Genomic DNA, 26340 nt, shown 5'->3' with positions numbered 1-26340 from the left:
TACCATCTTTATCACACTCTTATAAGTATGACCAGGACAAGAATTAATACAAGAAAAAGCCACTTCAGCTTTTTCAGCTATTTAAACGAAGGGAACTTAACACCTTTACCTGTATCTACGCCAGAATAAAAGCATTTTTATATTTTAGATGGTCCCATTCTTTTTTTTTTTTTCTCCTCGTGTCCTATCCATCTCAGAAACCTTCTTTTAACAGGAGCTTTAGCTAAAGCAAACAAAAAACACATAAATTTGCTTCCCAGTATTAAATCTCCCTCCTCCCCGTCCCCCCTCCTTTTTTTTTTTTTTTTTTTTTTTAAATCCTTTCTAATGGTAGTGTTTTTCATTTGGTAAAGAGTTTCTACAGCTTTCAGAAATAGGTTCTCTCAAACACTGCGTAAGTAGATTTTGTCTGGGATTTATACTGCTCTGCATTTGATATCATGTCTATTGAATCCAATTGCCAAGATACGCATTTTTTCTGGGTAAATGCTTTCTAAACTGTGAGGGGAAAACCATACATGTATTTTTTTTTCATACAGCTAATTTTTACAAGCCATTTTGTCCACGTATCTTCTCTTCTTTTTATAAAATAGGTGTATTTCAAATGTATTTGGGGTATTTCAAAATAGATTTAGTTTTTACAAAAGTGCCCTTCAAAGATGGAACAAACAGCACACGTTACTGATATTTCAGATCACCAGTAATACAGAATATTTTGTGTTGTAAGATCATGCATGTTGAAGAAAACTAGGAGTTAGTTTATATTACAAAGAGTACTTGCAAGGGATAATGGTGTAATCATCATTAAGGTGCAAAATGCAAAACTATTGGTCTGGGCAAGCCTTCCAGGCCAGATAGGCTGTACCTGAAGTCGGGGATTTTCAACAGTCGAAGAAAGAAATAATTGTTTCCCATTCTGTCCCTGGGCATTTGGAGAGAAACAAATAAATGAAATAAACCTCTGATTGGTAGCCAACTGCAGAAAGAAATACTGAATACTAGTAGAAACATTGCACAGGAACAAACACTATGTGCCTAGTTTTCTAAGTAAAAGTCTGTGTCTGAATAAAGATACATACATTTTAAGTAATAACATATGTGAAACTACAGAGCTTACAAATATTTTACAATCAAATACAGAAATGAACATGATTTTTTTTTCCATATGCAGACTATGCTAATGTCCATAACCATCTTATTGCCATTGAAAATTCTCAAGCACATAGCAATATTGCTTAGAACTCCGAGACTATTTATCATTCTCAAGGTCAGTTGCTTATCTACAACCAGCTAGACCTTAATCAGTGCTACTGCTGTGTGACAGTAAAGATCTCAGACTGTGGATTCTTTTTCATGCTATGAAGAAAATAGGAGAGTGGGAAATGCCATCTTACCTGAATACTGTAGAAGCACTTACAGTTCCCTGCTATTGGTCTCTACTGCTTGTCTATTTTTTTTTTTCCTCTTACATTTCATGTCTCATCTATCCCATAATAAACTTCTCCTAAGTTTATAAACTTATATAAACATTATACTTTATTTTTCATGAGCATTCTCCAATGAAAGAATTTCAATATCCTTGGTTATGGACCTCTGAACTCCAGACAGGAAATCACAGAGGCATCTGAAGCCTGAGATCTACCAGTCCTATCAGTCGAAACATTTAAGTGTTCATGAATTCAATGACTAAAACTTATGAACTTAACTTAAAATTAACTCCATTCTCAGCAATTAAAACATCTGATACTTCAAAACTGTTCTATTCACGAAGAAGAGAAAAAAAATCAGCAACTAAATTATGAATTATTTTCTCAGCTCTTTTCAGGACATTGCATGATGTGCTTTGTTGCCTCAAAGTTTTCTCTACATTAAACATAAAACATTATCATATTTTAAAATTTAATGAACAAGTCGTAAAGAAATTACAAAGGAGCTGTGAATGAAAGTTACCTTAGAAGTGTCTTAGGTAGGTGAAGTTTAATGTTGGCTTTAAAATAAGTAGTTTAGCATCTGTCAACATAATCACCTACCTTTTATTGTCAAGACATTTTCTTTTGGGTGAGATGCACTATATTCTATGGAAATTGCACAGTTTGCAAAATTATCTTCCAAAGAGCATCCAGAAAGCTATTTGCTTTGGTGTGCCAGCATCTACATTTCAAATACTAACACCAAAATATTTTTCTGTCTTTATATATAAGTAGAGGAAGTATCACTATTGGATCACCAAGTATCTACACTTTTCAAGGCATTTGATATTTGACATTATCTTACCTGTTCTTCATGCCTCTCCCTAGCTAAATACCCTATCCGTCCATATACATCTCTGATTAAATATCCTCTCCACCCACAATAATGTGGCTACTGACTACACGGTTTTGGTTTGAGACAGCACAGCCACATTAACTATAAGCCTTAAGTCAAGATATATAGTTTGTACTTCATTTGGCTACATGACACTTTCTACATGCAGATCATCTTCCTTTTGATATTTCCATGTGCTATTTCTTCTAAATGGATAAACAGCTTATTTTGTATTACAACATTACGATAAGTTTAACAGAACCTCCTGAAAATATTAAAAACCTATTAATAATTTTTCAGTTTTATTCAGATGAAGCTTTACACTTGAGAGCATAAATTTACCCCCATGTGAAATGATATTAACACTAAAGGAGGTAATCTCATTGTATTAAAAAAGATATACAACTTCAATCCTTCCAGAATCCTCTGGAGGTATCTCTCTGTCTCTCTTAACCATAAAATTAATAAATAAATAAATTTCTAATGACAGATGCTTTAAACCTTACCTACAATAGGTACTTAAAGGTAGCCTAAGGTTTACAACATGAACATTCACGGTGGGCATATTCAAGGCATAAGCATGTCTTTGAAGTCCAGATATAACTGCTGGTATTTAGCAAAAATCATGGTATGGATAAGCTCACATATAAAAGAAAGGCTTTTAAAACACAAATTGAAGTAGGACATCCAACTTGCAGTGGCCTGAACTTACTAGTTAAAAGGCCTTATTTGAACTGCTACCTAAAACCAACAATACCATTGCACCAAACCACTAGCAAGCATTTATTTTCAGATTATTAAAATTATATCCATAATAAAAAACAAAATATATCCATCATAAAAAAATAAAATACTGCGATATGGTTAAAAATTGCTTCTGGATAAATATTTTAGATGTTAATAATATAACTTTTGTTTAAATTTTGTATATTGTGCCATCCATTATTATTATTTCTTAATTATGTTTTAGCACCAGCAAGTAATTAATTTTCATCATACTTTTCAACTTGAAAAACTTCAAGAACCTAAAGGCATTCTGTGAAAGCTTTGAACTTTCTATTTCCTTTGTACTTTCCATTTCTCTCCCCTGTTCTGCTGGTTCATGCTTACATGCTTAAAGATACAGCAAAAAGGTCACAAGTAAAAAAGGCAGCTCAACCAGCACCGAAAACAAAACATTATCGGAGCAAGAAGAATGAAAAGTAAATCTCTATAAACAAACATAGTTCACAAAGGCAACACAGACTGTTGTTGAAACAATTTAGTAAATGCCTCTGTAGTGACACTGTTGTCAGTAAAGCTTACATCTCATCTCCCAAGCTACTAAACCAAATGTCCTTGGCATTCCAGTTTTCTAAACCATACGAGTGAAATTAGTTCTCAAGTGGACTTAAATTACTACACCCTGATGTTTTGCAAATTTCCCTATGATCTCTGACTTTTCAGATAAGAACCCTTCCTTTTATTTGTTATAGACAGCTTGGAAACATAAACCATTGGCTATTCCCAGCTAGGACTGTCATTTTTTATATAAAGAAGTAAAATCTCCCAAGTATCTTACATTTTACAGTCTTCTAAAACAAAAAAGCTACCAAATTGATTTCAGAGCATTTCCAAACAGCCATGACTACATAATATCCAGGTGGAATAATCAGATTTCTGTAGCAATAATTCAACAAAGCACAACTAAAATCTTCCAGAAACTTGTTTAGGAACAAGGTTTTCAAACACACTTGGGATGCCTTGACAGTTACATACTTTACTATGGATCACTGCTGGTGATATATGTATGGCACTTTAGTCTACTATCTTAGCTATATTTTGCATGGCTTTTAAATTAACAGTATTATTTTTAATGTAATGGTCCTGGTTTCAGTTAAGACAGCGTTAATTTTACTCCTAGTAGCTGGTAGGGTGCTATGTTTTGGATTAGGATGAGAAGAGCGCTGATAACATGCTGATGTTTTAATTGTTGTAGAGCAGTGCTTACACCAAGCCAAGGACTTTTCAGCTTCTCGCTCTGTCCTGCTAGCGAGCAGGCTAGGGGTGCAGCAGGAGCTGGGAGGGGACAGACCCAGGACAGCTGACCCAAACTGGCCAAAGGGGTATTCCATACCATCTGACGTCATGCTGAACAATATATAGGGGTGGATAGCCGGGGTGGGGGGGGCCGGCTGCTCGGGGATAGGCTGGGCATCGGTCAACGGGTGGTGAGCAATTGCATTGTGCATCACTTGTTTCGTACACATTATTATTATTATTTTTTTTTTCCTGTCTTAATAAACTCTTCATCTCAACTCACAGGCTTCACTTTCCCATTTCTCTCCCCCATCCCAGAGAGGGAGGGGGCAGGGTGAGCAAACTGCTGTGTGGTGTTTAGCTGCCAGCCGGGTTAAACCACAACAATGTGCCCAGAAATAGATCTACTGGTGTTGTTAGCAAAGTGTTTTTTTAAAAAAAGCAGTATTAGTCATATTAACAGCACTATTATAATTCTTTTTTTTTATGAATTAAAAAAAAAAGTCAAGTTTCAAAGTATTACTGAAGGCAATTAGTAAGCAGCAAGTCTATTGCCAACAGTTTGCATTTTCAGGGCCAGTCATGAAATGACATATGGATAAAAGCAGACAGGCTGCTAGCTGGCAACAGTGTAAGTCAACAATGAAAAGGACAACATTAAAACAGTCAACATAAGTGTTTTCCATGTCAGGCCGTTGATGAGTCCTTGAAGAGATTCAAGGACTAAAAAAGCAAAGGTAAAGGGAAACCTTGGTACTGATAAATGCAAAGAGGCAATAGCAATAATGGCACTGGACTTGCTATTTTTCTCTCTGAAGAAGGCAGCAAACTCCTACACAGACGGGAAAATAAGAGCAGGTGGCAAAAATGTGATGTGTGTGTAAAAGGACACTGAAATTATTTGAGGTATGAATATCCAGATGAAATGCCACTGCTATATATGCAGAATATAATTTCTTGCCTGTGAGGAAATAAGGTCATACACTGTTCCTCTCTATGAAGATCCAGATGGAGTGGTTTTGATCATGTTATTACCCATAAAAAGTTACATTTTCTTGCTTTCTGCTTCTTCAGCCCCACAGGTCCCAATCTCCAAACACCACAACAGGGCTGTGACATGAGTGGTGAAATCCTGCTGAGGAATAAACACAACCAGCAGGAGCGTGTGGCATTGCTCCTCGGGGAAAGAAGCAGTGGCCCTGAGCACAAGCAGCAAGCGCTCAGTGTAAAGGGCTGCTGCAGTCACTGAAATAACATGCTTGCCTGTAAATTAGATCAGCCCAGCTGGGATGCATTGAGGAAGTCAATGTAAGTGCATTTGCACCATGGGATTTGGTTTCAGAATTATGTGAATTAGAAAATAATTTTGAAACAAGAGAGATTACTTCCAAGTAAAACCATGCAGTTCTTTCAACTGCCCATGCTTGCCATTACGATCGCTTATTGTGCCTACTGGGCCGAAGAACGAGGCATAAGATGATATCATAGCCAGTTACATTTCTGCCTGTGTCATCTGTCATTGATTGGGGATTTCAGTCCCATAAATTCAGCAAACTGATGAGAGCATTGCTGCCTCCACTGCTGAGCTCTGATGAATCACTGCATGCTGCGATGTTGGCCTTTCTTTCAACTACGTCTTGTGAAAGCTGTTTCATCTCTGCATTACTTCATTGCCATCCTTGTGGTGTTGCCACCGCTTCAACGTGCTGCCAGATACTGCCATTCCACCTGCAGCAAATCTTAAAACATTAAGAGGTAAAAAAACTGAAAAAAAGATTCAGAAGAGAAAAATCATATCACTGTTCTTGAAGAAGACCACTGAGCCATCCTAACCACATTGCAACATATCCAAAAAATTATCTGTTTGAAAGCATATCCAGAAGGAAGTGATAAATGAGTATATCACTACACAGATTATTTGATGTGACTTGCCAGATGCCATCCAAGAAGCTGGTTTTCTTGTATCTGTGCTGAGGCCCCTGAGCTTTTCAAAAAAGAACCTCCAGTATGTGGCAAACTCTTAACTGAAATTAGTCAAGATTACAAACACCTACTGTAGCAGTTTCTGCTTTTTGACAGGTGTGACTAATGAGTTACCAGCTCTTGTCATATGCAATGACTTTCATTTGACAAAAAAATGAACTAGTTTAAGCTATCATCATCTCCAGTTGAATACTCAGGGTGGATAATGATGCAGGCAGTTGAGAGTGTCATAAAGAACTGAGGAAGACTGGCTGACTAAGGCATGTGTCGTGGTTTTGGCTGCGATAGAGTTAATTTTCTTCACAGAGGCTTGTAGGATGCTGTGGTTGGATCTTTGGTGATACAACACCAACGTTTTTTGGTTGTTGCAGAGTAGTGCTCACACAGAGCCAAGGACTTTTCAGCTTCTCATGCTGCCCAGTCAGCAAGGAGCCTGGGGGGCTGTGATGGTGTTTGTCTTCCCAAGAAACTGTTATGCGTGATGAGCCCTGCTTTGCTGGGAGTGGCTGAACATCTGCCTCATGATGGGAAGCAGGGAATGGATTCCTTGTCTTGCTTTGCTTGCACATGCAGTTTCTGCTTTACCTACTAAACTGTCTTTACCTCATCCCATGAGTTCTTCTTGCGCTTTACCTTTCCAATTCTCTCCCCTATCCCACCTGGGGTGAGTGAGAGAGTGGCTGTGTGGTGCTGAGCTGCTGCCGAGCCTAAACCACAACAGCTTGTCAGATCCTTCACCTCACGGCAGGTCATTTCCATAGCTGGACAAGGACAATGTGATCAGTATTGCTACAGCACAGCCTCCACCTGTGTCTCTGTTGAATGTATGGGATTTTATTCTAACACTGACCATCCCAATTGATATCCACACACTCCTTACTGCCTGTCACTGTCCCTTATGAGACACACTGCTGTTGTGCTCGAGGTATATGGGGAGTTGCCATCTCCCAAGGAACGTGCCCAGTTGAGGGTTGTGGAAGTATTGCAAGTACATCGTGTGAGTCTATGTTGTATGGATGGGTATTTCATAAAAGAAGGAGTATGTGTATGTACAAGGGAGACTGCAGTTCTGGTGGATAGGATGAAAGCTGACAGCATGTAGACAGATAATAAAAATATATGTGGAAGAGATTAAACTGAACTTAAGAAATGTCACAGGAACTTCCCAGATAGACCAGGTAGTAGAGGCAGGAAAAAGAAGTTGTACATACCTAAACATACATAATGATATGCTGTAGTTCTGTATGAATACAACCACAGAGCTGAAGAGCCTGCCCTATGGCATTGCCCTGTGCAGATATTTGTGCTTCACTGCAGGTGGGTTAATCACCAAGTTGCCGTAGTAAAGCAGCCCTACAGATCTTCTGTGGAGCCAACCCTATCATCAATGGCTAAGGTTCTGTCTACGATAGGAGAGACAGAAGGCTTCACTCACACTACTGCCAGAAATCTGACAACTTCTTCACTAGGGGTTTCAAAGAATCTGGAAGCACAAGACAAAAACTTTAGAAGACAGTGGAAGAGCAAAGGTTGTGGTTATTTCACATAATCTGGCTTAGCGGAATCAAAGATTGGCCAGATTATTTATATTCTTCTTCTGTGCTTATGGTGTTGAGCACAGGAATACTTAAGGTAGAGGAGAGTGTGCCATCTATTCCAATTTCCACCCACTTGCTCTTTTGGAAAGGGGACACTGCCAAAATGTGCTCTGATGAGAGATACACACATTTCGGCCCCATATAGTTTCATAGCCAGGAGGGATGAGCAGAGTTTAATGCATGCCTCTTCACCAGCTGTTGGCAGGCAGGAGATCACTGCGGGATTAAGTAAACAAAAGCAATGTGCTTAATAGCAGATCAAGGTACCTGTACAGAACCATGTAGCAGGCTTCAGGACTTGCAGCTAAAGGTGAAGATGCAAGCATTGAGAGGGAGTGCAAGAAAGAAGGTCCCAAAACGAGACAAAAATCATTGTTTGGAAGCGTTGTTATTGACGGAAACTTTTAAGATATATAGTTCTAAGGGTTTTACTTGGCCTCTTCTACAGACTGAAGAGGAAAAATAAGAAGTAAGGACTATATTGCAGGGACCCTCAGCACTCTTCTTCCATCCCTTGCCTTCTCCCTCCTCTTTCTCTGCCTTGCTCCTATTCCTGTCAGCTCATCCATGCCTTGTACACTTCTGGTGACACCTTCAAGGTGTGGAGCACAGCCAGCCACTGGGGCAGGGTCCATGAGGTGAAGCTGATAAAGAATAGCCTGATTGTCACCATTTTGCTGCTAAGACAGAAAGCTGCATCATTGCTTTCCATGTATTTTGTGCACACTTCACAGGCTCATAGCTGCTTACACATCTGGGTGAGGCTAAAGGAAGAGGTACTACACAAGACGAGTACCTTCTTCAAAAATGACAGAGGGGGTCTTGCAACACAGATTCAGATAGGAAGTTGCATGGAAGTTTCACAGAGTTTCACAGCTGGGAAAGGCAATGACTCAATGACTGAGAGCTACTCAGCAAGAGGCAATCTTTGTGAACACAGCTGAAATGAAGTCGGTTTATTAATTGTATGAAAGGTCACAAAAATAGGTCACAAACGCAACAGGCTATTGTAGCATGGGAACGACGAACAAAGCACATTCTGCTGTGAGGCAGAGTCAGAAGTCCAAAATCTGAGTTAATATTGAAGCGTGAGTTACCAATGAAGCGCTTTCCTAACAGAAATTGGTGTTTACATATAAATATATGTATCCTCCCACCATTTTTCTTTTATATATAACCATTTGCTAAAGATTATGATGAAAGTGTCTAGGAAATTGAAGACAAACGGTTCACTTTAAGAGCAGAAGCTATACTGATTTTACTGGTGGTCATGTGCTGGTAATGAGGAATCCTGAAAACTAAAGATTTAAATATGAAACACACTCTTATCTTCATTACCATATGTTCCAAAAACAAATGCTACCTATGGTCTTACTAGCAACATCAAAGCTTTTGAAATTTTTGTGAAAGTCTTACATTTTCCACTTGGCTCAAAGACACAGAGGAAGGCTCTTCAAAGCCTTTGGGAATACATTGTAAGCACAGTTATATTAATAAGAAAATGCCCTGGCCTTGTAACAAAAAGACCAGCTTGCACATTATATCCAAGTCCACAGGGACATATGCAGGTGGACTAATAGGCAGAAATACCGATACCAGCTTATTTCCATTTCAACAGGAGCCTGATACAACATATTAGATGAGAAAGTTGGAAATCTTTCAAAGAAAAAACTGTTTGGTATTTTAAAAGCAACTATCATTTTAGCATATTATGTGGAACTGAAGGCCAGAGGAAAAGATTGTTATTGAAAATCCTCATCTTTTTTCTTTTCCTTCTTACTCAGATAGTGCCTGACAGACACATGTGAAAATGTAGATTTTAACCTTTCAGATATCTACTTCACGTAATTTCAGTGAATGTAATATTATACTGTCATATTTCTCTGTGAGGCAGTTGATGATGTTGATGAAACAAATGGCATCTCATGATTACAGAGGAAATGCCACTGATTGACCAAGAATTCAATTATAGGCAGCTCAGGGAGAGAATGTGAAAGATTCCACAGCACTGCATTTTAAGACACAATACACTACTATGGAAGTAACCAAAAAATGTAAAGCTTTTTACCCAAAACAGAAGTTTCTCTCTTACATCTTTGAATATATCTCAAATAGAAATGGCTATGCTAAGCATTTAAAATTACTTCTGTCAAAAAAAAAAACAACTTCAAAAACTTCACATTACTTGTAAAATTTACAATTCTATCTCAAAAACATCATGATTATATCTTTTAAGTGGATTCCCATTCTACTATTTCCAAATAATGCTACAAGTAGTCCATAAATAATAAGCAAGATACAGATCGGTGTATGTGGTTGAGAATCAATGGCTCTGACAGTGCCAATAATACCTTCTGTTAAAATAAAATATTGTATCACAGCCAAAAATAACATATGTGAATATGTGTATAATTGACTCTCTAAAACTCACGGCATGCTATGACAAAGCATTCAAAACAATTGATGAGAACTTTAAAATTCTGAATGTAGAAGTGAAAATATCATAAAGTAGGGCTTAATACTCGCTGTGAAAGGGATCTGAAACAAAACCGTGTGAAATTTAAATCACATACTACTTCCTATTTGTTCCAAAGTGCATCTACTCCACATAAAGTTCTGAAGTGGACTGCCTTATCAATTTTCTGCAGAAGAATTACATTGTAAGAACAGTTTAAATTTAGTTTGCACCAAAAGCCCAAGGCGAGCAAAATGTCTAAGTTAGTAGTAAGAATGCCTCTTTGCCACTAGGAGAGATAATGAGTCCTATTACTAAAACACAGCAGTATGCCTAATTGTGAAGTCACATGCAAGTTATGGCTTTAACATTAGCATTTTTAATTTTAATCCTATTTTTAATATAGTTTCCTAGCAAATTGGTACATAAAAAATGTAAAGAGGAAACAGCAGGCAACAATCAGCTCTTGATTATGCACTCAGACTCTGAAGGGATTGGATAACCTAAGTAACCCCAAACCACATATAATACAAAATATGAGTAATATTAGGCCCTAAGAACACATAGCAAGGTTGTTACAGATGAGCGTGGAGCACAAACATCCCCAGGGAGGCACCCACCAAGCAGTTACGAGCATATTGTGCATTCAGTTTGGGCATTGCTGCACTTCTCCTGCAATGAAACCAGCTCAGGCAGAGCCAGCTCCGGTATCTCTGCACCAGCAGCACATTTAACCCTGAAACTGAGTAATGCATCCATGGAAAATTAAGACCTGGCCATACCTGGCTGTTCTGAGTCCATTTGTTAAATGTGTCACCTACAACTGTGGCTACAGCAAATGAATGGAAGTTTCCCTTGCCAGGTATTGTGTATTGAACAGTGTTTTAACTGTTCAGATCTTCAGTGCATTAGCTATTTTTTCGATTTAAAGACTAAGATAACATTTCTCCTAACAAACTTTCACCCAGTATTATGGATGTTGCTTTAGCCTGCCATTTTGCTTCTATTAGTTATTAAGTTTTGTACATATACTCAGGAGGGAGAAGTAATTTACACTGAATTGACTCAATGCATTTTCTTTCTACTTTCCTTTTCTTCCATTCTATTTCAAACACTTACACTTATTCGTGTAATTCCTCACCTCAGTTTTAATTCTGCAATACACTGTATTCTCCACTTACTCACACGCTTAGCACAGCCCTAATAAATACCTTGCAGATTCATATTAACTTCTCTGATTGCCTAACACTATATTTAAAGCAAATGGTAATCCCAATATGTCCTAGAGATGATGGGAGCAGTAAATCACACATTTAAAGTGTATTAAAATCTTCAGGTGTGAGGGACTATAAATGTTTAAAATATCACTACTGAATACTCACTGTGGGAAATAAGACTAATTGCTGTTATACCTCCTCATAATCTTATACTACCATTGTCTCTGGCAGAAAATAAACAATATGCTGGAGCCTGTTTGTCTTGCTTCAGTTAGGAGACCTAGAAACATTTTTAGTACAAACTGTGAGAACAGCTACAAAATATGACTGAAGGGTACTGCTAAACTCACTGACTAGTTGACTGAGTACCATATTAATGTTATTTTGTATTTACCTGTACAAGACGAAGGATTTTGAGATTACAACCTACTACGCTCTTTTCATCAACACATGCTAAATTTGTAACTTCCCCTTAAAATTACTAATATTTAATAAATCATATAGTACCATTTTAAGTACAAAAATCGGACTTGACTTTTAAAACATTCAAGTGTTTAAGAATTCTATGCAGCTAATTTTCCTGAATATCTACATTAAAGCTCAGTAATAATAAAATTCAAAAACAAGAATGCATTGGGTAACAACATACTTATTAAAAATTAAAAAACATATTTTAAAGACAGGATAATTCAGTGCTGAATGTACAATGTAAAGTCATTTTAACCTTAATGTATGTAGCTGTATGGGTACTGCGGTTCAGCAGCACAGTTAAAAAAAACGTTATTAGACCAACACTTTTCTGCAGAGAAATATGCTGCTATTATCTCAGTGGGAGATAACCCTGGCCTTTAACTTGAAATAACTCAGCAAGTTACCTTCCTGATAAACAATGCAATATTAATATCACAGCTGGGAGCAGTTCTCTGAACACTCACAGCAGGTATCAAATTTGTTGCTCAATTTTTGTTGGAAATATAGCATTCCTTTCTAATGGACATATTTAGCTTCAAGAAAGAGGAACAGGTAGAGTTCAAGATATAATTAATTTTATATTAAATTAAAGGACAAAACAAACCATGGAGCAACAATTATTAAATCATAGCATGCATAAATGTTAAAAACTGTTCAAACCATGTGCGATGGTATGATGCAAGATTCTTAAGTTTAATATACGTGTTAGTAGTACACAAATAAGCCTATAAAAATTGAAAAAAAAAAACTTAGGGAAACGCTTGTATGCGAGTTCAATTTATGTTGAGATTCTAAGCCAAAGATCATGATATATTATGGTCTCAGAGATAACCAACTTTTTTTTTTTTTTGAATCCACTTTAAAATACATCAGTGATAATCCTAAGCATTTTCTACGCTTCTAAAATACAAGAAACAATGCTGTTTTGAATGGGAAAGGGTGAAAAGTCCAACATGGTTATTTATTCCACTTTTGAACATCACCAATCTTAACAGACCACTTCTATACCTTTTAAACCACAAGAACATCATGCAATGCACGCCATTTTGCAACAGACTGAAATCAAATACAACGCAGAAGTGCAGTAGGCTACTCCACTCAATTTCCAGATTATTGCTACTTGCATAATCAAGGAATTCTCCTGAAAAAGATAATAAACTGTACTTATCATGAGAATTTCATAACAAGATATTTTCCAATAGCAAGTGGTGACAAATGCAGCTAAATGTTATTTCATTCTAAGCTTAATTTTAACCGTAGCTCATTTTGGCATTCATCACAGCTCTTCTTCCCTTCTATTAACACCTGAGATACAAGTGCACTGAAAAACTCAAGAATGGAAAAACAGAATTTTCCAAAGGAAAAACACATGCTGCAGGCCAAATTTGAAAACTGCTGATTCTGTCTCTGATGTTTAACTAATAACATTTCATTATCATTGTGAGGATTTTTGTTTTGCAGTAGTCAGAGTTTTAAAAGCAACTTATACATAAATTTCAAAGAGCGAGCTAGTATCTGTTTGGAAAAAAAAAAAGTATTTGTGAAAAAAAAAGACTTTATTCTAAAATATGTAAATGCCACAATAATGATAGAGTCTCATTGGATGTACTCTATACAATTCTAACTTTTTTTCCCCCCAGAGGCTCAGATGCAGAAAATAAAGGTACTGGGAAAATCAGACGAATGGTAACACTATCAAATAAGAGTACACAACAAAATCATACCTTGATCATGTTAGCAAACAAACACAGGAAGAACACAGCTGTTCCTAGAATGGACAAGAAGGCCTATGTAAACTACCAGCAAATAAGAGCAAATCACAAAAAGAATAAACTGATTCTGGGTAGAGCTAAGGCTGGATATTTCAAGGTGGCTTCTAGCCAACAGAAGTAGTGACAATGGACACAGTGATAGGCTTTAAATTGACATAGGCATATTAACAGGACTATGTACACTTATTTATTGAGGCAAGGGGCTGGACCTGAGCATCTGCAATGCCATGTCCAGGCTTATGGCTTATTTTTCTACAAACCAACCAGTGCAGCTGAAAGTTGCACCGAGGCTGCAACAAAGCTATTTGCTTTGTTGTCTCAATAGGTTGCTGGAGGAAATCTAGTGTTTTATCTTCATCCTCTGCCTTAAGATATAGAATGTATTCTAAATAAAGATTGAGAGACCAGGTAATTCATCTCATCTGATTCTTAGGGATATTTGATTTCTAATTATATTTTGTTCTTTATTCATGAGATTTGAGTTACCATACCTTTCTTACAAATGTACACACTGGATTACGTAAAAAAATAGGTTCACTTCTCAGAGTGACTGCTAAGAGCTTTGCAGGAAGGAAGACTGACTGCGAACAGAGGAAACAAAGGTGCTGTCATTCATCTCCCACACAGCTGCGCTAGAAAGAACTGAGAATATCTAATTTCTGCAGACCATAGCAGAATGATTGCCATCAGCTCACAGGAATAAAATTATAACTGTCTTCTATTAATTTACATATGCTTTAACCTATGTGAAAACGCATCAGACCATAGCCAATTCCTCACTGGACCTTAGCTGGATACAATCCTTCATACTCCTCCTCAGCAGAACCGCTCAAGTGTAAAGAATTTGTATTTTGGGGTCCACTGCAGTATTGCAGGAATTACATCTGCCAAAAAGTAGATTTTCAGAGAACAGAAAAACAATGAGGTGTACAATGCTACAAAACAGGCAATTTTGGTGATTTTGTTAACACAAAGGCATGCAACAGTAATTAAAATATAGGATTTCATGTTTTATTGCATATTTTTCATTAAAGTTCTGTAACAAAATGAAGCTAAAGGCTGCAGCTATCCTCCCTAAGCTCTTCCATCCTATAAATATAGCAGATGAATAAAACTTTCATGACAATGAGAAGTTAAATCATCTACACAGATTGCCACTGGACACTTCTGCCTTCATCTGCACGTCATGCTGATTGTTGTGCATATTGCCACTATGAGCCAGGACCCAGAGAAACGCAAAGCATAACTCAGGATGCCAAACTGATCTGTTCATACCATACAACAGAACCATGTAATAAAATCAAACTTTTGCAAATGTTCTACAGATGTTACTACGGAAACCTATTTTTTTTTTTAATTTTATTTTTATTTTCAGAGAGTCTATTCCCATTTCTTAAAATGTTTTTAAGTTCTTTTAAGTCCTTACAATTTTTTGTAAGCTGAAAGGAGAAGTGAGGTAAAATTTCCTTTAACAAAAACCACTATAGTCCAGAAAAAAATCCACCCTCCAGCCAGGAAAAGGAGAATTACAAACACAGGGTGAAGCTGGCCAGACCAGTGATTCAGCAACCTCTGTCTAAAGATTTTTTGGCAAATACTTCAATAAAAAATTAACAAACTCACTACTCCCCAGTGATTTAAATAGTGCAAACAGAAAGGAGGAACAATATATGATACATCATTTACAAACATATGGAAAAATGTGATGCGACTTTAAAATAACATAGGGAAATTAGAATTTTTTTTTTCTTCATTGTGTCATACAAAAATATGGAGCTGCTCTGAGGGATTTTCAACTGGTTTCTGACAGAGTAAATAAATAGTTATTAGTACTAGAAGGTATAGATTGAAGGTTTTCGGGCAGATATTCTATTTTGCAAAACTTGTTTCAACCGATTCTTTAAATGTCAAATAGTAAAGCAAGTACACTAAGAACACAAATGATAAAGTATTAGGCACATCCACAAAGTCCAAGGGGAACATACACGTGAACACATCATGTTCTGGGGTTTGTATTACTGTTTGATTAAATAAACTGTATTTAGTCACTGTGAAAAGAAAATGGGAAAGGTCCCTCTTCTCAACTGCTTCTGTCCTCGTTCTCAGTTTCCCATGTCTTTGAAGCATCTCAGCTCCCTTCCTGGTGTGACAAACTTGGCTTTCTCAAGCCAGTCCAAGGAAAAACAGCGCTGGCACAAGCTGCCCCCTCTGGATGTCAGAAGTGAAGGACTGGTGGTGAGCAGCAATTTCCAACAGGCCGGTGAGCCTCCAGTGTAGCATCCCAGACTGAAGGCTGTCAGTACTACAATTGTGAACTAAGAGAAAGAATAATTTTAATAGTGATACTTAGGATCCTCGGGACCAGCAATTTTGGATATTTAAATTAAAATGCCAGTTCTGTTTTTGCCTCCTGTCTGTATACAGCACTGTGATCATCACAGATAAATATCCTGTCTTTTGTTGCTGACTTCTTAACACGTGGCATGATTGAATATGATCTTTTTTCTCTCAAAGAATTCTTCTTGAATTTTAATGGCTTATGACTCTCTTGTTGTCTTTGAAGAGAATATTGTTTTCCGTAAAAACTCAGTTCAATATTAAGTTTCACAAAGTTAACATGACAATGAGGTAATGCTAAAGTTGCACATCTAAAGCTAGAAAATCAAGTCCACAGAATACAGGATGGAGAATAAAAATAACTGAGCATTAATTTTTAGGATAGATGCTTTCTGTGTTTTCTTAAATATTTTTCAAGTTGGATAAAATTAGCCATTTTCCCATTAATTTTTTAGGGAATTTTTTCAAGAAGAAAATTCATTAAATAATTGCATAGTAATATTAGCACAAATTATTTCAATTTTGTAAGTTTATTGGCCCTAATTGGGAAGGACATAAATCTACCTCACTACCTTAGCTGCTTTTATATGAAGTGAGGCAGAAAGTAACTGCAATAAACAAAAACATGGAGAAAAACAGACTAATATCTTAGCAGCTTTTATATTTTTGTCTGTAATAATAAATAAAAATGCATACAGGTTTACTTTTTATGCTATAAGGGCAGCCACAACTTGGCTTTTCAGCTGGACTGAGGATTTGAATCTAAAGGAGAAACTGACAACAGTGAACGGAAACAAAGGACTTTGAGTATGTTGCAGAACTTACTCATGAAGGAATAAAAAAAAATGAAGCCTTAAACAGCGAGATCATGTATTTCAGTCTCCATTTTAAAACATGAATTGAAAGAAAGAATAAGAAAGCGTGACATTTTACTAAAATACAAACCTCTCTATCTCTATTATGCGACCCAAAGAACTTACACCACTGTAGAACAGAATGTGACCATGGGAAGTAACAGTTAAGGAATGGAAACAAGAGAACCAGCTGTTTCCATATGTCTGGCAAGACAGAGATGAGAAAACAAAGACAATTAAGAAAGAACCAAAGCTGCTGTCTTTTAAAGGTTTTAATTTTGATAAAAACAGAATAAATCATAAAATGAGGTAGAGGGATTGTCTGTTAAACCCTCTGAGTACAAAGTATTCAACTGCTGGTAGAATGCCTTCCGTTTAGAAGCAATTGTATAAGACAACAGAGACTTTCAAATTAAAATAACAACAAAACTTAAAGGTAATGAATTAAACAAGAAAAAAGAAGAGTAAGGACAAAACACAGTGGCAGAAAAACTAAGTGACAGCAAAGAAAGGAGTTAAAAATGCATAAAAAATCAAAACAAAGAAAAGAAAAATGATATCACAGTCAAAAGGATAATGAACATATCTATAAGCCTCTCAAGAGGAAGATGATGGCAAACAAATAAAAAAAGCTATATAAGTTCAGGTAAAGAAGGAAAAGGCAGAAATTAGGAGGACAACAGGAGTGCATAATGAGTATTTTGCAGGAGTATCTGTGACAGGAAAAGCCATTCAAAATTTAATTTATGATAGGATGTTTTTCCCAAGTCCAATGAGTTGGAAGGATATCTCCCAGATGGTGTTTAGAGTAATTCAAGTGTAATCTGCAAAACTTGACTGGTAAGCAATTGGATGGCATAAAAGCCGTACCAAGGAATGCTAACGTCAACGTAGCAACAGTAATAACTCCATGTGGAGGTGACATTTCAGATCCAGGAGGAGGCAAGCAAAACACTGGGGAGGGAAAGTAGTAGTAGGAACCCATAATGAATGTGCTCTTCATGAATGTCAAGATTATCAAAACTGGATAGGTGTGACATTTTGTTTTGTTTTTCAAAAACACAGCCACAGTAAACCCAAGAAAATAGTCTGGAAGAGCACATTGCCTTTTTGAGGAAATAAAGCTTGGATTATGGGTGTGCAAATTTAACAAATATGTATTCCTTCTGCTTGTGAAGCCTGATTCTTGAAAGCAAACCAACTGTTTACAAATAAATCACAGATATGAGTAAAGACAAGTCATTTGGGTGGTTTGAAGAATCCTGTCATTCATTTGTTCTTCAGATCTAATCAGAACTGCCATATGAGCAAGATAAAAAACTGCTATTAGAGCAAGATGCTCATGGATTGCCTGAACATGAAGATTGCTGCTGCTTCTCCAAATGCTTAACATTGCTTTTAAAAAACATGAGAATGGCTACAAATCTACTGATGAGATAACCACATTCTAATGAGACTCTCTAATTATTTTAAAAATATAGATGTTACGTTTCTTTGCTACTTACATTGAATGTTTACAATTTATCTTCTTTTTAAACTGGATTTTGATCTGCATACTACCCAGATTGGTTAGCGGAGCCTCTGAAAATGCAATTATGTTAATATTAAAGAAACTCTAGCAGAGGGGTACCCAGAGGGACCCTAGATCTCTGGCTACCATTTATCATCCAGTATGTGAAACTGTGTGCTCACAACAGAAGACTGAAAGGAAGATAAACTCTGGGAGTAGTTCACCTACTCTCAGACTCCTTTTTTTCAGAATTCCCAAAGATCTACATCAAAAAGAAAATCCAAATTCATCATCTGACCACAAGATGTTTGGGAAAGAAAACAAAAGCAAGACAGAACATAAAAAACAACAACAGCAGCAATAACTCCCCCCATTTTAAATATCTGCATAATACTGTTCATATAAACAAATATTAACTTTTATAAATACTGATTGTATAGATATAATTTTTTTTTCCTTAAAATACCCCAGACATTTTTCCTCTAACAGCTCTGTGCTATGTCTCCTCTTGATGGGAAGAAGAAGCCTAATTGGAAAACAAGTTTCTGTTTTATGTAAATCTTCAAGGCACCATATTTATATTTGAATTCAGGAAAAAAAAAAACAGTTGCAAAGTGAGTAGGTATTTTTCTTGACAACCTAACCTGATGATTAGAAAAGTCAGAGGTGGGAGGTCTATATTCAGTCATTTGTTCTCTCTGATTTAAAGAACTGGCAACTTCTACCTCCCACATAATTGTCCCAAGAATTAGGCTCACTTTCTAGCACAAAGTTCCTGACAAATTCCGACTTCACACCATTTGTTGCTTTTCCTAACAAACAAGGAATAGTTTAAGTCAAATACAATTTGAGCTGCATTTTTATAGCAAGCCATCTGCATCTTCTGGCAGAATTATGTAATAAATTACAGGCAGGACTACTGCTTTCTGTGAACTACAAAAAAATTACAGCAAGTAACAGCAGCACATTTTGCTAAAAGATAAAGTTTCTGTGAACATCATGGTAAAAGATAGGCAAACATTCCTTTGGTTTTCCTGCCAGCAGTATTAATGAAATTTCAGCTAGTGTGGCAGACCTAGTAAAAACCAGTGAGAGAAAATTTGTTTTCCTGCATTTCAATTTGTTTTTATCCAGCTCATTCAGTAGAGATATAGCAAAAAATAAAATAAAACTGAATAAATAAGGCAGAAGCTGCATTCATTGAGGTCCCAGGAGACACCAACTTTAGTTAAATTTTCTTTAAGAAAATATATTCATGGCAGTAGTCTTCCCAGCTCCAGGCAAAAACTTTCCTGATTTTAAAATGCTTAACTCCAGTGAGCAAGATAAAGGTGGTGCAGCGAATTTATCTCCTGTAAGTATAAATTTGAATGAGACTTGAAACAGTGATCTTATTTCTGAGCAAGCCCCCACCATGAAGAGACTCTTCAGGAAATCCACATAGAGAAAGATATTTCTTTGGTAACTCTTGACTTCCTGATACCTTTTTTTTCAGTCTCTTATACCCTCTTTCTTTCAGCTCTTTTTCATACAACCAGTTATTCCTGCATCCAACCTTTTTTTTTTTTTTTTATTATTTCAACTGCTGCTTTTCTTTTAAGATGTTTAATTTCTCCTGGTACTGCATGTGACTTTTTTTGACCACAGAGTCTATTCATATTTGCATTTTTTCAAAATCCTCATGTCCTTACATACGAGGATTAAAAATGAGAGACAAGGGGTTGTAGGTTTTTTTGTTTGTTTTTGGGGGGGTCTGGTTTTTAATAACCTTATGTTTTGAAAGCCCTCACCGATAAATTTCAAACGTTATATCTTAATTTCAAGTTAAATTTCAACTCCAAGCTTCCTGCTTTTACATTTTTCTCTAAGTGCGACCATACATCCAATTCCTTGCCCACCAAGTGGTCCATCTATAGAATTCAGGTCTCTCCAATTTAGGGAGAAGGATGTCACGCCAGACAGTGTCAAAGTGACTTTGCACAAGTCCAGGTAGATGACATCAGTTGCACTTCCGTTATCCACCAACACTGTAACCCTGTCACAGAAGGCCACCAGATTTGTCAGGCACAATCTGCCCTTAGTGAAGCCATGTTGTCTGTCACTTATCACTTCCTTATTTTCCATATGCTGTAGCATAGTTTCCAGGAATATCCACTCCATGACCTTGCCAGGCACATAGTTCAGACTGACTGGCCTGTAGTTCCCCAGGTCTTCCTTCCCCCCTCCCCCCCCCTTTATAGAAATGGGGGGTTATGTTTCCCTTTTTCCAGTCAGTGGGAACTTCACTGGACTGCCAGAACCTCTCAAATGTAGTGGCTTAGCAATTTCATCCGCTAGTTCCCTCAGGACCTTTAGATACATCTCATCCCATGGTTTTGAACACCTTCAGGTTCCTCAGATGGTCGCAAACCTGACCTTCTCCTACAGTGGGCACTTCTTCATTCTCCCCGTCCCTGCCTTTGGATTCTCTAAATTGGGTGGTATGGCTAAAGCCATACCTAGGAACTACCTTTCCTTCCCCCCCAAACCCCAGTCATCTCTCTCTGCTCTCCATCCCCACCTCTCCAGCACGTGGTTTTCTTGGAAAGAGAAGGAAGCTGTTTTTTTTTTCTCTCCCTGACTTCTCAGTGTAGACAACACATGGCTCAAAACTGTGAGGCAATCTGCTCTGAGTCTGGATGTATTCTCAGCTCTAACTCAATAAAATGCTTCGTATGAAGTTTCTATGGATGCAATTCTTTAGGGACAGCACAGAGAAAGAGACCTGGTTCATTTCACCTACAGCCAATGCAAGCCTAGTTCGATCACTTTGAATGGATTTTCTTTTGTACAACAGAAGAGGAGAAATAATTTGCATTTTCCTTTGCACACCCATATGTGGCTGATTGTAATCCAGTCTCCTTTGCAATTCTTTGAGCTATGTTTGTATAAGGAAGCACGAAATAGAAGGATTTGTTCCCCCCTGGACAAATTAAATCAATTCCCCTATCATGCACTAGTGCTAATGCACTGCCATCTAGTGTGGAAAATCAATATAACAAAAACAAAGAAAAAAAAAAAAGGTTCAGCAACATGGTAGATGAAATGCTATCAGCTTCCACCAAATGTTTTGAACCTATATAAAACATTCCATTCATAATATTAGTCACTCTTCTTTAAAAAAATATATATAAATCCTGCCTTTTATAGAAAACTGCTTGACTTGACAGACTGCAATGGCTTCCATTAGATTGTACTGTGTCAGGGCAGACAGGTTCATCAGAGCTCTTCATCCCTGTAGCCTCATTTGAAGTGACTTTTGTAAAGCTAAAAATAGAATTCTACAGTATTTAACAGCAAGAATTTTTTACTAAAAGAGCTTTTTCTTAATTAGCACAAACTTAATTTCAGACTTACAATTTCAAGGCTTTATTCTCTAACTCACAGTCTATGAAAAGCACTGCATCTTAACAGATGGACTGCACAACCAGAGATCAGGGACTCTTCAGTTTTGTCTCTGCATTAGCTGAAGATCTTCTCATATCTTTCAAGAAGATTTCTCTCAATACAGCCACAAGTTTCTGTTGTTTTGCATCCTGTGCAATTATCTACAATTGCTCAATGGACACAAAAAGGACCTGACCTGTTTTGCTTGGACCAACTTTGCACTGAAGTTACGTACAAATGATATAAACCAAAAGCACATAGCCCATAATTTTACAAAAACTGCAGATTTGTTATAAAGACTGATTATCATAAACGTTATCATAAATTGTTTCTTACTTCTATAACTTGCTATAACTTCTACGTTACCACTCAGCTAATCAAGAATTTTAATTACTCAAGTAACAACCTAGTCTGCCTCTTTCCCAAACTATACCATGACAGCGTTATTTAACTGGTACAGATATTCCTTATCATCCCCACCACAAGAAAATCCTGCTTCGAACTCAGGCTGAACCAATGTCTCTTAGAGGCCACATAGCTAGTTTCTGCATCTTGATTAAAATGTAGTCACTTTTTTGTCTCCAGTAATGCTGTAGAAATACTGTTAATTTGGAGGAGAGAAAAGAGAAAATGTATTTATGTGCCAGTGAGACTATTTTCCTATCCATTGAGGGGTGAAACATCATCATCTTAAAAGAGAAATATGTGGCTAGAAAATCCTGTATAAAAGTATAATTCATAAAGAAGAATTAAAAAATATAAAGAAGAATATAAAAAGCAGAATTACTTTAGCATAATCTTCTATAGTTGATAATTCTTATTTATTTGATGTAGAATTTACCATTACATACAATGATTGTTAAAATCAATAATTGTATTTTGATACAATTTACATATAAATATAAACTGAACTAAATGCAACGACCTCAAGAAGCTTTCACCCAAGATGAAACAAATAGTTCTTAGTTTATGCAAAATCAATTAGGAATTCCTTTGTGTTATGAGTCACATGGTAAAACAAATTATTTCAACACTAAACATTCTAATAATCACCAAGGATCAATGAGATATTTGTTTGACTATTTAAGAATGTATGAAAAAATAACAGACATATGAGATATGGCAATAACATCCTGAAACATACTGGTGCAGCTATCTACTTCTTAAATGTTAATAAAAAGAAAAGAAGCAAAGTATCTTGCCAAGAATTTAACTCCTGTCAATAATTTTATAAGGAAAATACATTTCATAAAGTACTTTATTTATATTCCTCCCAAACCACCACAATATGACTCAGAGTACTAAGCCAGGGTATCACATCTAGCTAATGCCTTTTCTTTAAACATTTATAGATAAATATAGATACAATATAAGATATATAGATTTAAGGTTATGACACATCAGATTTAAGAAATATTTGGAAATACTGCGTTGATAATTTGTTACTGTAGTTCCAATGGTAATATCCAAATAAAGGTAGAAAGAGAGTACTGAAAAGAGGTCATAGCACCAACAGACACTAAGCTCCTCATTCACATGATCATGCATAAATGAAAGGCTTTTATTTTTAAAATAAAAAGCAATTATCTGTCCCTCCGCGTTTTCTTCCTCCAGGAAGAAAGGATGACAGACATAAGCAGAGTTGTGAGATCAATTAAACTCTGGAGATGAGCCTAAAAAGTCCTGAAATGAGGAGGCCGGCCCATGCAAATCACTGAGGGGTTAAACTCCACGGCTCACTGCATCTATGACATAACACCAACTTAGGCACAGAAAGGATCTACCAAAACCTCGTGGCTGCTCTTCCTCAGGAACCCTTCCTTCCCTCTCTGCTATCGTGAACAACTGGTCTATGCGTAGAATTGTCCTATCCTGGACAGAAGTTAGTTCTTTGCTTATGGAAAGAAGAAAATGGAGCTCATCGTTTTGAATGTCTAGCAGTTTCTTCTAGGTATACTACAGAAGATGAAATAACAGCAGGAGAAACCCATAATAAATTTCTTTTTTTGTCATAGACTGTACACAATCAAGACTTTTTCCTTTTGCATTAATTATTTGGATAATTAAAAACAACTTAAAAATACACACATTTAAACTCATTTAAACACACATTTAAACATTTATAACTTGTAAGGCAAAAAAATGTAACATGACAACATTTTCTTGGTAGCATCTTAGCATTTTATTGAAGATGCACCACAATGGAACATATGGTGGACATGAAGCCTTTAAACATCAATAAAAGGGAAAAAGTTCTAACTCGTCTCCTTTTTCCTTCACAATTTGATAGATTTTCGTGGTAGTAAATCAGACATAATGATAAAAAAAAGACTTTCTAGCCACTGGAATACAAAATCACAAATACAACACTACAAAATCAAAACAGATATTCCCCCAATGAGGTTTCTGACACTTCCCTATTAGGCCTTGGATAGCTTTAGAAATCCACTATAGATCAGGCATATCTTATGAAGAAGGTATGAATTAATGAATCAGTACTTACAGATAGATTAATATAAATCCATGAGAACCACTAAAAAGTAATTCAGCATAGTTCATGTTTGCTTTATGATTTGTTTCTTAAATTTTCCAAGCTACCAAAAAAATTCTGCTCAGCATATTTTCAGTTACTATGTAAATTGACTCAAGCTGTGCTGGGGAAAAATACAGAGGCTGAAGAGCTCAAGCAAAAATATGTCATACTAAAGAAACCAAACACCAATCAAAAATATAAAAATGAGGAAAATCCCAAAGAAATCCAAGGTGATCTGTCATATTTAAATTTTATAGGAGGTATCTATGTCTCAAGAATGACAATGAAAGTGGTTAGAGATTTAAAGAGTAGTGGTTTACTATATTTTTTTTTACATGTCTTTCTTCAAGCAAAAGTTGATCAACCACCATAGTAACATCCAACATTAATTTTGTAAAATTTGTGTAAAGTACTTTCTTATTTGTGGCCTGTTCAACATTCTACGGTTCTGAATTTAAGCCAGAAAGTCCTGTAAAAAAACATTTTCCTGGAGTATTTGTTTCAGTTCAGACTAGATGTAAGATACAAAAAAGTAAGTAAAATGATAACGTTAAGTTCAGGTTTTGAACCTCGTGACATTTGGAGCGATCAGAATTTAAAGCTCTCTATAATCTACTTCATTTACCTGCAGCAGTTCCAATACTAAGTTAAAACACCTAGCACAGAATCACAGGGTAATTGAGGCGATCTCTAATCCAACATTCTGCTCAAAACTCAAAGCAAAAAAAAAGGTCTGGCATCTATGAGGCCAAACCAGGTTAGCAGAACTTGATCCTGTTGAGTCTTGAAAACCTCCAAGGATGCCCAACATACACAGCATCATGGCACAGCCTATTCCAATGCCTGAATGCCTTAATGCAAGAGGCTTTTTCCTTCTATCAAGGAACTTCTAAGTCTATTAAGAAGCTCTAAAGCTGAGTGTTACACAGCTGCTACAAGTAATATGAAATAGTCTTAATTTACTGATCCATAGTCTAACACCACACACCTTCCTGGACAGAAATTATGGCAACCCATTCTGAACAACCAGTAATTACCCAGTAACTTGCAATAGCTTTGCTATACAGCTACTTGATAATACAGTAAATAGCTTTTACCACTATTGCTGTTGTACAGTAGTAACGCTGTTACAAACTCATTTAATTGAGCAATAATAATGACTGAGAGGTAAACACTAATAGAAATTTTTTTTTTTAAAAAAAAAAAAGGTGAATTTTGGTAAAAATGTCGATTTCTGTATTGCTAAACCTCTAATATAACCACAGGATAAAGTAGTCGTCAAACAAGTACGGTTTATTGCCAGTCATGAAGGTAAGAACCACCAAGTTTTCCAAACCAGCAACATAAACTTCAGTTCTCCTATTCCCACTGTTTGACTGGTACTCAAAGTGCAGATGGAAATTCTCCCTGAACTTTTCTGAATTTTCTGAAAATACATTCAAGACTATATGCATTGATTTGGAGCTCAATTTTAGGCTCATGCTATTCTCAAATGTGATTAATTATATGGTTCATTAAAAAGGATATCTGCTTTTGCTAGTAGCCTCACTATTGATTAAAAGAAGATAACTGTTTCCAAACAGATGTATTAAAGATTAAAAAAGTGCATCTTCTCAAACTTCAGAGTATTTTTACTGTTTTCAGAAAATGCAGCTAAGCAACCCCCCAAGCTCCTTTAAACATTTCATGCATCTTAAGTGTTACAACACAGATAGGCTTGCATGCAGTCACTTTGTCAATACTAATTAAAAATCAAGCGCTTTTACATAAGTCTAAAAAGCAAATTTTTTTTTTCCTAGGTGTTTTGTTTCCAGGTTACCTATTGCTTATAACACAAGCTTTTTTTTTTTCCTACTCCATG

At 36.4% G+C, this 26340-nt stretch overlaps 1 protein-coding gene across 2 annotated transcripts in view; it reads right to left on the bottom strand.

Annotated features, from left to right (window-relative positions):
- The window catches only part of KCTD8 (potassium channel tetramerization domain containing 8), an 88554-nt gene that overhangs the window by 49140 nt on the left and 13074 nt on the right, over positions 1-26340 (bottom strand). Inside the window, exon 2 of one of the 2 annotated variants that reach the window (XM_040556178.1) lies at positions 15176-16134. The exons of the other annotated variant lie outside the window; for it this stretch is intronic. Within the exon in view, the coding sequence (XP_040412112.1) occupies positions 15983-16134 (152 nt within the window). The 3' untranslated portion in view covers positions 15176-15982. Of the gene's footprint in view, positions 1-15175; positions 16135-26340 lie in introns of those variants that run through there. 2 annotated transcript variants of the gene reach the window in all.

This window comes from Cygnus olor, chromosome 4 (assembly GCF_009769625.2).
Source record: "Cygnus olor isolate bCygOlo1 chromosome 4, bCygOlo1.pri.v2, whole genome shotgun sequence".
NCBI lineage: Eukaryota > Metazoa > Chordata > Aves > Anseriformes > Anatidae > Cygnus > Cygnus olor.
The sequence above is the reverse complement of the archived record's forward strand: the minus strand, read 5'-3'. Positions and strand labels throughout refer to the sequence as shown.